This window comes from Pantherophis guttatus, chromosome 1 (genome assembly GCF_059756535.1).
Source record: "Pantherophis guttatus breed Tessera chromosome 1, ASM5975653v1, whole genome shotgun sequence".
In the NCBI taxonomy this organism is placed as follows: Eukaryota; Metazoa; Chordata; class Lepidosauria; order Squamata; family Colubridae; genus Pantherophis; species Pantherophis guttatus.
In genome coordinates this window covers 242,057,639-242,072,449 of record NC_142063.1, presented here as the reverse complement: position 1 = coordinate 242,072,449, position 14,811 = coordinate 242,057,639, and the positions used below count along the sequence as shown (strand labels likewise).

The following is a 14,811-nucleotide window of genomic DNA, read 5'->3' as shown; positions in this document are numbered from 1 at the left end:
AAGTTGATTTTGCTATAAATTTAGATTTTTGAAATAATTTAGAAGAAAAGTATAATTAATTTATAATTCACAACAATCATTGACACTCCGAGAAGAAGCTGCTGAAGGAGATACTAGAATGAGAAACTGCATTCCATTATATGATTTTTCTTTTGTGTTTTAACAGCCATTAGAAGTCATTCTCCAGCCAAGCCAGTTCTTATCTTTGTATCATCCAGACGACAAACTAGACTTACAGCTTTGGAGCTCATTGCATTTTTGGCAACTGAAGATGATCCAAAACAATGGCTGAATATGGATGAAAGAGAGGTAAATTTGATATTACTTGAATTAAGTGAATTATATTTGAAAATTATATTTAAAAATTAGAATTTGATGACTTTGATCGTATTTTTGTCTTACTTTTCTGTACCACTTTTATTGACATAAAGTTGGCACACGCAATACTTTTGATACATTAGTTGAGAATGGGCTTCAGGGTTTCATGTTCCTTTAATCATTCCTTGACCTCTTCTTTCAAAACACAAGTTCCCATAACTTCATGTTTCATCATTACGAAAGGAGAGTTTATTTCTATAAAAGGAGTTGTAACCAGAGTTATGAGAATGCTATTTGCTTTTCAAGAGCAAAAAGCTGGAAAGATGTGTGCTGTCTTGATTCCTTAGGCATTATCCCATAGTATTGCATATATGTCTGCATGCATGCTTGAAATAAACTGTGACTTATGTGGTTCACGTTGTCAGATATATCATATTTTCTATCTATCTGTGTTTTTAAAACTGTGAACCATTATCTTTGGTATTTTCAAGATCTCACGATAAGTAGGTTTTAGCAAGCAGCTGAAACCCAAACTTAAACTGGCTTGGGATATTTATGTATGATTTTCACTATGGCATAATCGGATAGAGTTTAATTTTTCAATGCTGTCATGTATTTCTCCCTCTTTTTATAGACTATTTAGGGTTTTTCCATGAGCTTCTTTAATCAACAAGCATCACACAACCAAAAAAACCCCAAGAATGTATCATTTTATTTCACATGTCCTCAAACGCCTTCCCAATCCACTACATTGTTCTTAGACACTGAAGGTTAGGACACTTCTGAACAGAAGGTCCTGAACAGGACACACAGACATTTGACCCCACAAAGAACAGTAATCACAAATAAATAATCACTCTTCTCTCTCTTTCTCTCTCTCTATAACATGTATGTATGTATGTATGTATGTATGTATGTATGTATGTATGTATGTATGTATATACAGAGCATACCAAAGGTCAGGTCCCACAAATAATTTATTATATCAGTTATATTAAATGTTTGAATGGGTTGCCATTTTCTTATAAACTCAAAATTGTTTGTTTGTTTGTTTGATATATAAACCTTAAACATTATTAAGTACAGCTACATTTTTTTCTGATGTTCGCAAATTCTGACCTAATAATAGAATCTTTAGATCGTTTGTTGGCCTCTGAGATCTATCTTGGTACATCCTGTATATTAAAATAAAAATGCACACATACTTTCAAAATGTACTCTTATTTATAGATATAACCAATAAAAAAAAGCTTGTTGTGTAGCTTTTTATTAAGCAAACAGTAATAGAGATCAGTGCAGTGGTGGGTTGCTACCGGTTCGCCCCGGTTCGGGCAAATCGGTAGCAGCGGTGGCAGGAGGCTCCACCCACCCGTCCGGATGTCATCAAATACGATATGCGCATGCATGAGCAAATCAGTAGCAAAGGTAAGAGAAACCCACCCCTGGATCAGTGGCCTCTTTTTGTTTTTGCCAGCTATGCCACTGCTGTGCATGTTATAGCAGTTTGTTTCAGACAGGACATCAATTTCAGATGTCTTTTTACAGATTTCTGAGGGAAGTAGTGTAAGAGGGAGGATTAGGCTTTGGCTTCCACTAAGTATAGCCATCCTTTCTTAACTATATATTTTTCTTCTGTGGTGTAAGATTTTTTTCTACAAGCAAAGGTTGGGGGTGCTATCTTCTCTTTGAAAAATAAATGTGAAAGCTGCATAAAATACATACTCAGCATAGACTAAGAGTAAAGCAGTTGTCCCGCTCAGCTGAGTTTTGAGATCCCTTGAAAGCAATTTATAAATACATTTTCATTATTCTATTTTTACCACAAGAAAGTTTAAGAGGCACATGGCTGGACATTTTGTTTGTAGTGCCCAAACAACTCTAATATTGAACATATTGGCTTCAGGGAACAGAGACTTGAAGGGCTATTGCTATTCCATCTGAAGCAGTAAAAATGTCACAGAGTAGTCCTGGATAAAATAAAGCAAAAAAAATGTACATTGGGCATAATAGCACAAGGGGAAAAATTTCAGGTTTAGTCTGAAGGATGCAGTAATGATTGCAATATTTTCTAAACTAAAGAATTTGCTTAATAAAAATTCTACTGCCTATGGGAGTATATAAAAGTTGAATACATGAAATTTGTATCTATTTGTCTAAGATTGTTGTGCTGTGTTGTAGTTTGGAATTTCCACTGCTTTTATAGAAGAAGAAAATTTAGTAATCGTAAAAAAAAAATTACAACATATTTAACACTGTAAACATGTGAAGGATCTTAAGATTATAGTACAGCTATTCAGTTAAATAGTCACAATATTTTGAACCTGTGATGTTTGGTAATACTTAAAACACTTCATCCAAATCCAGGAATGTAATTGAAAAGCCAATTACACCTATTGAAGAAATTGATGAATATCTGTGTGATTTCTGAACAGGAAGCTACATGTAGAACTGAGACTGTTGCAGTGGGTGCAGATATGTTTTCTTTACGGCATTAAAAACAAGGAAACAAAATATGTCCACCTGTAATTTTGCTGTATTTTGAACTGAATTACTGTCAAGCATGTGATTCTATTTTTGCTACTTATACCAGTAACTAATATCAGTGTGATTTTCACAATTGCATAATCAGATTATGTGTGATTTTGGGGTGTTCTGTGTTTCACCTTTTCACATAATACGTGTGGCTTTTTCATGAACTTGTTTAAGCAGCAAGAATCACACAGACATACACATATACATATATACAAAACAAGAACGGCAATAAAACTCCAGCTTGATGTCCTTCATACCAGGTCAGCACAGCCCACAACAAAGAATGATGGAAGTTGTAAACTGGAGGTCATATCCTGCCCGCCTGTTTGTAAAGTGTTAACACTGAGTTAGAATCTGTTAATGTTATTTCTTAAATTATATTTCTTTATTGCTGGTATATTTACCTCCTTTTTACCCTAGAATGAAGAGTAAGTTGCATAAGTTGTTGTTGACCTTCCCTAGATAGTTTGTGTTCCTGGGAAACAGATTAGGTGGAAAAGATATAACTGCCTGAAAATTAGTGTCTAATTTAGATTCAGTTCTAACGCTATGCCCAGTATTAAGTCACAACACTTAGAGTGATGCATATCAGCATTTTTGTCCATAAATAATGTGAAAGAAGGATGTGGAGAATCTGTCTTTGCATTTTCAACACCATTTTCTTTTGCAGTTTTGAATGATGTCAGTTTTTTTAAAAAAAAAAAAACAAAGTACCTTAGCACAGGGGCATTTTAACATTGCACAACATCTGTGCCAGATGTTAAATGTGTGATTATATTTTGTTTTAAGACTTCATCACTTTCCTGATTCTTTGTAAAACCAATCTTTCTTTACTGGCCATTTTCAGACCATCGATAAGCATTATGCAGTGGCATATGGTCTGAGTCTGAGGTGCTTTGAAAAGGCTACAGAGTACTAATAATGAGGATTCCCCGAAAATGGGAAAACCAGGACAGCAGATAATGCTTTGAGAAAGTATGGGGTTTTAGCATCTTGAAACAATATATCACACTCAAAGGGACAGAATTGGACTGCACAATCTGTTAGCTCATTCTTGTCCAATCTGGTCTCCTCCTTTCTTTCGGAGCCAGCAGTGTTGTCATCAGCTTGCTGAATTATACCCTGACTGGAATGAATTTCAGACATAGGGTAATGTATCTACTTAAATGGAATTCTGCCTTTTTTTTTTTTTTTAACAAAAGCTTTTTAGGTATATTTTTAAAAATATATTCATGTTATATCATTCCTAATTTTATATGCGTGTAATAAATAAAAGAAAAAAATCTACTTCCAAGCTTGGCAACGTTTTCCATAACCTTGTCATAAACTTTATTTATTTCTTTACTTCATTTTTGCTATTTTAAGATTATGTAAAAGCATATTACTGTATGCTTTGAAAGGAATCTTAGGCTCAGATTTTAGAGATCACAATAAGATGAATGTGCTTATAATTAAGTCAAGTAACAACAACAGGTTTTTTTTTTATTTTTAGTATCAACAATTGATTTATTAGGAAAAAATCTATTTTTTTATTTGTGGCATTAATATTACAATCAGCCTTTTCAATGGATTTAAAAGAAATTTTATTTGTCATGTGAAAATGTAAGTTTTCTTTGAGCTTAGAATAAATTTGGATGTGTTTCAGGCAAATTACCCTTGATCGTAAAAATGATTCATTCTTTCAAAAGAAAACTGCAGTGTATGCATATGGATTTGTAGAGAATGGTATCTTGAGTAAAATAAAAAATGTTTTTATTACTTACTCCTTTACAAAGTTTTACACAAATAGAAGTCTTCTGAGTTCACTGAAATTTAGGATCATAACAAAAAATGTATTTTGTACTTTGAAGAATAGTTGTTAAACAAATGCTACCATAAACAATGGTAGTCCCTTCTAGATTAATTAACTTATTCTTGTGCAGCAGTAACTTTAACACTTTTGCCTCAATTTGTTAAGATAATAAATAATATCTATTTAAAAAAATAATCACACAGGAATTTTTCACAAGATGTTTTCAGAATCTGCAGGCATAGTATGTGCTCATAGGTGAGCAAGATAGTATTGTAATTTTTGCTGTGTTGCTCTACTGATTTCTGTGAAAATGTAAGAAATAAGTAAAATCACCCGTTATTAACATGACAAAATGGCAAGATATATGGCAGAACTCCTGATAAAGGTCCTTTGGTTTTATTGTGATAAATACATGGCATTGCAAATATAATCAACAATACCTCAGGTCACAACTCTAGTATAAGACAGTGGGCAGATTTGATCTTGAATGCCATCCCCCAGCCTAGCAACTCTTAAATGCATCTCCTCTGAATAAACACCCAGTGGTGTAAATCAGAGCCTATGGGGTGGGAATGTTTTATGATGAAGCTTTGCTAACAAAATGTACAGTTAATATTACAAAATCTGTGATCCAGTATGAATAGGAAAGAAGCTGATGTGAAACACTCACATTATGGTCCGTATTTAAAGGAGTAAGTGAGCAAACGCAGTGTCTGTATTTGAATTATTTAGTATTATTTGTTCTAAGGAGAAACCAGATGCTTCAGTCACAGAACAGAACCTAGAGAAATCTTATCTTCTGTTTTTGTTCTTCAACATTTGTTTCTGACTCAAAGTATTATTTGAAAAAATAGGATTTGTGTAGTAAATTCCCTGTCTAATTCACTGTACTTCTCAGTTCATTTGGATTACAGTAGCATCTTTTTTTTCCCTGCGAGAGGACTCATCTAGAGTTTTCTTAATGCCATATAAATGTATTAGTAGCAAGACTACAACAGATAGTGTCCACATTGCAATCATTATCAAAATGCGACATTTGCATTTTATTGCTTTCTGATGGTTTTTCTTTTTCAAATTAATCTAAATGTAAATAGATTATAAAACTGATCTTTGGAGTGTCTTGTATTCATGTAATTATTTTCCTTCATTAGCCAATTGGGGGTTGGGGGGAACAGTTCCTTCATTATTGATAGATGTACAGTAATATTGATGCTGTAAACAAATCTATCTGCTACTATGCTGCAATAAGATAAATTGTTCCATTTAACATTTTAAAGAAAGTAATAATGCTTTCCTGTCTAAAGGTTTCTGGTATTGTCCTTGTATTTTTATGTGTCGTTCTGTGTAAAAGCTTAAGAAAAATCCTTACACACTTCATGAGACAGTGTTTCTGAGGTTTGCCAACTTTTCAGAAGCAGTTGAGTGGGTGTGTGGAAGATAGCTTTCAAAAAGGAATTCTAAAGTTTTACTTATATTTGTCATATGTTTATGCCTTTGCTGCTTGGCCTATAATTATTTATTATCTGAAAAATGTTTTGACTTAAATTGGATGTTATTTTGTGTGGCTGGCTTGATCTATAACACTTACTTTGTGCCAAACCCTATTACTTTAATGGTTTGTTAATCCTAAATAAACCTGTTTGTGAAGAGTCTGACTATTTCTGTTCTGCCATGCTGAACTCCACTTATCCCTTATTTGGAACTAAGTTATACCAGCATCACATTTGCTATTCCTATAGCTTGTCCTTATCCTGTTTCTGTTTCTTCTGTTCCCAGTAATGCCAGTCCTCTGATTTTTCTACAAGAGAATAGGCAACAAAGCCTAGCAAATTATACCCACATTCAGGTGGTTGCTGAAGAAGAGTAAAACACTACTTTTAACACCAGATGTTATTGAGTTCAATGTAAGCCTGTCCCACTTACAGGCTGAGGATGATATGAAGATACCACTATAGGTGGACCATAGAAAATAAATGTTGCCATGACAAATTTATGCCAAGGTTAATTTTAAGGGGCAAAAAGGCTTTTAAATAATTTAGCAGCAGAACTGTTTTTTTCCTTTATTTATAAAATATTGTGAGTAATACTATGTTTTGAAAACCCTTTTTAATTAACATTCCTGCTATTGATGAAAATGTTCTGAAAGATTCTCAAGTAAATCTGTCTTATACCATTAAACTTATGTATTACAGATGAATGTCATCATTTCAACAGTACGAGAGTCTAATCTTAAACTGACCCTGGCATTTGGAATAGGCATCCACCATGCTGGCCTTCACGAACGGGACAGAAAAACTGTGGAAGAGCTATTTGTGAATTGTAAAATCCAAGTATGTTTACTATATGCATAATAGCATACAGGTAGTCCTTGCTTACTGACCATTTGTACAGCAACCATTCAAAGTTGTGATGGTGCTGAACAAGTGGTCCTCAAAATTCCATTTTTCTCACTACCCCTACCCCTGACAAGATCACAAGTCCGGTACTTGGCAACCTGCTCATACTTATGACAGTTGTGGTGCTTCACAGTCATGTGAGCTCCATTTCCAACATTTCCTCATTGGCTTCCCACAAACAAAGTCAACAAGGAAGGTTGCAGAGTGTTCTGGTAAATCACCCCGGACTCCCTGGCCTCGTGTGATACCACATTCTCCTGCCCCCAGCCTCCCTGCACTTGTGCCAATCTGCAGCCTCCTTCCCCTGGCCTCCCTGTTCTTGGGCCAACCCTTTCCAGCCTCACTCTCTTGTGTGGTGACCCAGGGCAAGACACAGAGGCAACATAGCTGATAGTTCAAATCGCCCCTTTATTGCTCCAACTTTCCCCCAAACACTCCCACATTATTACAAGTCGCAGAGCTAAGTGATCACACAACTCACACACACACACCTCCATCAGCCTCTGGCTGCAAGTAGTCCTGCAAAATCCTGTGAGCACAACAGCTGCAAAGTAAGAAATCCAGCAGGGCAAGGGAATAAGTCAATGAGTCCAGGAAGCAAAGGAACACGGCAATGGAAGCTAGAAATAAAGCAAGACGTCCAGGAAACTCCAAACGTCAGCAATGGCACCCAAAACCATGAATTCAGCGTTTGTTCCTGACAAATGCCCCTCCCCACAGCACCTCCTTAAGTCTCAAACCCCAGATGTGCCTTGGGAAGAGAGGCGGGGTGCTCTCATCCCAAGTCATCAGGTTGGCCTGCTTTGTTCCCGCCTCCTCTCCACTCTCCGTGCTCAGGAATCGGGAGGGGAAGTGTCTTGCTCATCGCCTGAGTTCCTTCATTTCTCATTTCCACTGCCTGGCCTCTGTTGGTCGTCCTGACCCCGTTCCTCCCTGCTAGCAAGCCATCCCACTCCTGAGGGGCCCTGGCCTGCCTCCTCCCCAGATTCCTCTGAAGCCAACGAAGCCGCCCCCTCAGTCTCCCTTGGCTCCAGCTCCCACTCATCTTCCTCTACAGATTCAGGCCCCAACGGGGACATAACAGCTTGCATGGCACTGTGCCCTGCTTTTCTTGGCATCCCTGTGTTCATGCAGCACCATACCCTGCTTTCACCAGCCTCCACATGGCCTCCTTTCCCTGTTTCCTTGGCCTCTCTATGTTTGCACAGCACCACAACCATCTTTCCCTGGCTATTCTGCTTCTCTGCACTGGTGTATCACCACACCCTACTTCCCCTGGCCTCTCTGTGCTTGTGCATAGCATGTATCGCGCCTCCCAGATCCTCCCCACCCACACTGCCCACTCCTTGCCTGGAACTTCCACCACTGTCAATGACCCACATATCTTGGGGTGACATCAGCAAAAGGGACTGCTAGGATTGTTGTCATTAAGCAACTTTACAATCGCATCACTTAACAACACAATCTCAATTGCTGTTGCAACCCAAGGATTATCTGTATGAGAATTTTGAAAACATAAGTTTTGTTTACACTTTTTGAAAAAAAAAAAGTTTACACAGTTACATCTTTTTTCTTTTTAGGTTCTTATTGCTACAAGTACATTAGCCTGGGGTGTCAATTTTCCAGCACATTTAGTAATTGTTAAAGGAACAGAATTTTATGATGGGAAAACCAGGCGTTATGTGGATTATCCAATTACAGGTATAGTCACAAATTGAAAAGGACTATTTTACTCTACGAAAGATTAATCCTTATTCCTGAAAATGAAAGAGAATTAAGCTAAATTACATATGCCACATGATTTATTCAGATTTTTCATAATAACAAGATTTTTTAATTTTTTATAGGTTTAAAGAAAATCAGAGAATTTACAAAAATTTATTATCTATCTTCACTTCTCACCCACTAAACAATATAATGGGTTTGATTTAAAAGTTAAAAATAATACTTTCAATAGAATGTAAGAAATATCATTAGAGCTGAAAATAGGTAACTTTATCCGTATCAGTTGCAAAGAGAAAATAAGGTGAAATAGATATGTAAGTTATATAGCTGATATGGTACAGAAGCTACAATCAGAATAATTCATTTATGTAAATAAGCACCGAAAGGATACACAGTTTAAAAGTTCTCAAATCATGCCTGGGATTTTATGTTCATTTCCTTGTTCTATTATTTATCAGAGACGTGAGATTATAATGGCTATTTTTCTATGGCATTTGGAATCTTGGAGACAATATTTCCGGTCCCCATTATTTCTTGCCTTTTATGAAACCAAATTTCACACTTTGGATTTGGGATGATATTGTTGGATCTTTCATGTAAGCACTTGAAGCTTATTTTAACTTTCTTTTTATAAACTGGAAATAACTGGAAATAACTTTTTAATGTTTTTTTAATGGTTAAAGGTTTACATTTTATCTGCCATGAATAACATTTCCAAGCAGAATACAACATTTAAAAAAGGATTATTGTATAAGCAAAATAAATGCATGTCTCTTAGGTAATATTTCTGTGTTTAAAAATATCACTTGATGTTTCTGGAAATCTACTTTAAAATAAAAAGTGTGTATATGAGAGAGAGAGAGAGAAAGATATACTATATAGAGAGAATCTATCTTATGTTATTACTGTTTCACTTTCATAGATGTTCTTCAGATGATGGGACGTGCTGGTCGACCTCAGTTTGATGATCAAGGGAAAGCAGTGATTCTGGTTCATGACATCAAGAAAGACTTTTACAAAAAATTCCTTTATGAGCCTTTTCCAGTAGAATCAAGGTAAAAGAGGCACATATATTATCTTGATATGAAGATATCATATTCCATTCATAATTATCTTTTCTATACCTGCATACTGAACATTGACCAAAATTCATAAAACTTTCTGGATCTTTTTTTCCCCTCCAGATAGCTTTCTTTCATAGATCTTGAGCTTAAATGATCAAACAGTGTTACCAAATAAGTCTATGTCAAGTTTTAATTATATGTCTCCAATGTGGGGTATATGTATGTATGTATTTTTCTAATGTGTAGATAAATCATTATATCTGTAGTAAAATCTGGGTTTATTCCAGTGGTGAAATTCAATTTTTTTTAGTACCGGTTCTGTGGGTGTGGCTTGGTGGGCATGGTGTGGCTTGGTGGTTGTGGCTTGGTAGGTGTGCCAGGGGAAGGATACTGCAAAATCTCCATTCCCACCCCACTCTAGGGGAAGGATACTGCAAAATCTCCATTCCCACCCCACTCCAGGGAAGGATACTGCAAAATCCCATTCCCACCCCACTCTGGGACCAGCCAGAGGTGGCATTTGCTGGTTCTCCGAACTTCTCAAAATTTCCACTACCAGTTCTCCAGAACCTGCTGGATTTCACCCCTGGTTTATTCTCTTTCTTTGTGTTTTCATGCATAAATATATCAGGTCCTGGTTTAGAAAGTCTTAATGGGTAGATGGTTGTCAGAGTGGATATCACAAGAACTAAAATAGTAAAATAGTAATATTATTTACAACCAACAGTGTTCTTTTAAAGTATCTGTATTTTGATGGCTCAGCAGTTTTACAATGGGAATTAATTCTGTGTTTTTCTATTCATGTCTTCCAAATAAGAAAATAAAAAGAGTAACAATCTTCCTTCAAAATAATTTTGCATTTATGTACTCAATAGTACTAGAATAGCAGATCCCTAGTGTAGAAATCTAAAATACCTAGTAGGTTGACTAATATCTGTAATCAGATTGAACTGTAGCCAGGTATTAAAACTGCTTATCTGCTAAATGAAATTTTGTGGGGTTTTATAGCAACATTTCAAATTAATATAAATTATCTCAAGAAAGTTGGTATATAATTTATTTGTTTATTTTTGTTCAGTTTACTAGAAATTCTGTCTCATCATTTAAAGGCTGAAACTGCAGCGGAAACTATAACTGATACACTATTTGTTTGTTTTTGTTCAGTTTACTAGAAGTTTTGTCTGATCACTTAAATGCTGAAATTGCAGCTGGAACTATAACTTCAAAGCAAGATGCAATGGATTATATCACCTGGACCTACTTTTTCCGCCGTCTTATTATGAATCCCAGGTAAGCTATTACATTCTTCGTCCCCATCTGAAGTGCCAAATGAAAGACAAGAGTTTACGCTATTTATTTATTTCAATTTTTGTGCAAAATACATTGTTCTTCCTATGAACTGTACTGTTCTGGGGACAGTTTTGCAGTTTCTAGATACAGATCCTCCAAACCAAAACCAGTTCATAGTATCGTATTATGGAAACTAGCTTGTTTTGCAGCTGGTCTACAGCTCCAGAACCTTCAATCACTTCCAGTTCAGAGGATTTACTTCTAGAAACCATTGAATTATGTTGGCAATGGCATGCCCTGCAAGAGTAAAAAAAAATTCCAGGATTTTGCAACACATTTCTCATCAATCATCTATACCAGGAATCTCCAAATTTGGCAACTTTAAGACCCATGGACTTCAATTTCCAGAATTCTCTCAGCCATCATGGAGGAATTCTGGGAATTGAAGTCCACAAGTCTTGAAATTGCCAAATTTAGAGACCCCTGTTATAGATGATTGATGAAGTGCCGTGAAATCTTAAGGAATAATGTTGTTATGTATTTTCAGGTGAAATTCTATAGATGGTTAGAAAGAAAGGGCATTATTGGCTAACCCCACCAATTACAGATCAATCCCACACACTTTAATCAAAATTGCAATGTTGCTTATCAAGCTTTTAACTGGTGAGGAGGCAAACCATCTCTTAAGTTTTAATTATTACAGTATAATTTCTATTTAGGTTCTTTAAAGATATATTCAAAATTCAGAAACAATTAATTTTGTCATCAGCTTTTCAAACTTGTATTGATTTCCTTGTCCCCCCCCCCAAAAAAAAAATAGCACACAGGACTATTATTGATTGGGCAAAAGGGGAATCATGCTGCTTTTTTAAAATTTCTCTAATTCCTGACCATGTTTCATTACTAATTCTGTATTTTCATTAAGCACTAAATAATTCCATGTTTTGCAAAGCACTGATTTTAAATTTCAGAATGAGTAATAGTAATGATATGACAAGTTTTAAACAGCAGCTTCTAATGTTCAATCAGTATGACATTCATTATGATATTCCAGTTTAAATATTTTGAGAATTGCAGTGCAGAATGAGAGTTAAGTACTCAGCCATATCAGCCATAATGTTGGGGAAGCAGCTATCTGAAAAAACAGAACAACTGTATTACTGGTACAGATAGCTTGATCTGGAGAACAAATGTGTTTCAAGATATTCAGTGCTATGAGAAGAGAATAGTAGTTGTAATCTACTATTACAGTAGTCTGTAATCCCTGACTAGCCCTTTTCTAAGACTAGGAGGTGTCAGATTCCTGAAATATTCAACCTTCTCCACATGTATAATTCACAATTTGTATCCATTAAAAAAAACCTATAAATGCATCCATTGGCCACCAAATATTTCCTACCCCTGTATAACAAATATGAGATTTGGCCGTCCAAAAATAATTTAATACAGTATGAACTTGAGCATTCTCTGATAGTCACTTTTTACTTTTCTGATTTTTAACCAATAATTAAAATCATGTTTGTTTGCAGAAAAAAATATTAAACACTAATACTAAATACTAAGAAACCATTACAATACAATATTTGCTAGAGAAAAAAAGTAGTCCTGACTCCATGACAAAGCACATAACATTGATTTGCTATCAGTTTATGTTGTCTTGATTTCAACAGAATATAATCTCTGGAATGATATTTTTTCATTAAATATTCAGTTCCACTTTAGTATTTTTTACTTTTGCATATAGGACTTAATTCTCAGAACAAAGGCAAGGATAGTGTGTCTTTTGTTACAGAATTGCCAATCTGTTGCTTAAAATCCCTAGGGCTGTGCACACTTTTCAAGTGATTCAGAAGAAGTAACACAGCACCTCTTTGATGTTTATTTTAAAAAATTGACTTCTTTCAACCTTCTGCACAAGCCTAGTTTAAGGATCTATTTGGTAGAATTAATATGATATTTAAAGCAGAACGTTTGCACAGGAACCTGGAACGGGGCTGGGCAACTCTACTGAAGAGAGTTGCTGCTTTTGTGTAATGTCCAAACATTTTTTCTCCTGAATTATTATCAAACTATGCACAAGCCTATCATTCTTCAGAATTGTTTGAAGGTGCAATTTATAACCCACAGGAATTGAGCATAATGGCTTCTACTCTTTCTGAATTGGCAGCATCATTCTAATGAGTAGAAGCCAATTATGTGTTTTGTTAAATAGAAACAGTGCCCCAAACCTTTGGAACAGATTTTGAGGATGTATATCAAGCCTCAAGAGAAAGAAAAACAATGCCTGTTGAGCAGATGGATGTCTACCTATTGAATTTAAATTATGTCACACAATTTACTTTCTAAAAAGACTTTATATGGGGAGGGGAATTCAATGTTCAGTCTTTCCGGAAAGCTGTTCCTAGATGGTATTCGTCCATTGCTTCACTTTTTTTATATCTTGATTCAGACTTTCCAGAGGTCTATTCCATCCTCTTATCCATTTAATATAGTATTTTCCAGTCTGAATCTCCTCCAGCTGGGTGGGCTACAGTTTCCTCAATTCCTCAGTTAGTGTGACCATTAAGTAGTAAAGATTTGTGTCCATGTGTGTATGTGTGCACACGCACACATGCATATTTACATGCGCAAATATGCATATTTACATGCACACTCATATGCATATACAGTACATACATACTGGTCTGCTTATGTTGTACAAGCTTCTATGTCTGTTTTTTCAAAATTTATTTTGTTTAATTAACAAAACTGCCCGCTTCAATATAAAGCCTTCCCAATTATAATTATAATTAGCATTGTATAGGACCCAGAATATAAAGTCTAGATATGACTCTTTCTTAGCAGTTGCAAAGACCCCATCAGGGCTGTAAAAATATATAAATAGTGATTTCATCAGGCAAAGCAGTCCATAAGTCAGTTTAGGCATGCTTCAGAGTAATAATTCTCACACTATTGCTTTGCTGTCCAGCTTTTCCTGGCATACTAACCAGCTAGTTACTTTCATTCTCTGCTATCTTATCATACTATATTAAGGACCTAAATGAATTTGACATAAATGGTAAAATGCTTGTTAGAGTGAATATTCCATGCACATCCTGCTATGTTCATATGTAGTCACCCTGTGTGCAAGCTGATTTTCACATAGTTTTAAATGTCACCAATTGCTAAAACCTAAGTTGCAAATTGGTCAAGTAGTAACAAATGAGCTAAGACACTAGAAAGTGTGTTCATGACAGAGTGAATAGATAGACTTCAAGGACTTCATCCATTACTTCCATCCTAATTATGAAAGGGAAGAGCTAGAAGGGACACAGACTCCATAATGTGTTTTAAATATTCTCTCTCCCAGCTCTTCTTTAACAGTTAAGCCCTAGATAAATAGCTGTTCTCTAGAATTAAACAATCATATGTGTTAATAATTGGAATGATAAGCGTTCAGTCTTCATTGTTCTCAGTCATTTGGATCTGGCACAGTAATACTGTAGCAAATGCCATTAATTTTAGTGGAACTCAATTCCTTTATAAATGTACTTAAGATCACAGTATTGTCAACACTTCCCTTTTTGCTAATGCTTCTTAATATTTGTTTTAAAAAATAAAATTTCTGTCAAGTTATAAGAAAAACAAAGAAACTATACACTTTTTTTAATATGCTCCATTATCGGAACATGCCATAACTTACCCATCCCCCCTT

At 35.4% G+C, this 14,811-nt stretch overlaps 1 protein-coding gene across 1 annotated transcript in view; it reads left to right on the top strand.

The window, feature by feature from the left end:
- ASCC3 (activating signal cointegrator 1 complex subunit 3) overlaps window positions 1-14,811 on the top strand; it is a 211,215-nt gene that overhangs the window by 136,926 nt on the left and 59,478 nt on the right. The window contains exons 30-34 of the mRNA XM_060689118.2: window positions 167-309; window positions 6,835-6,972; window positions 8,619-8,739; window positions 9,686-9,818; window positions 10,992-11,117. Coding sequence (XP_060545101.2) covers window positions 167-309; window positions 6,835-6,972; window positions 8,619-8,739; window positions 9,686-9,818; window positions 10,992-11,117 — 661 coding nt within the window. The remainder of the gene's footprint in view (window positions 1-166; window positions 310-6,834; window positions 6,973-8,618; window positions 8,740-9,685; window positions 9,819-10,991; window positions 11,118-14,811) is intronic.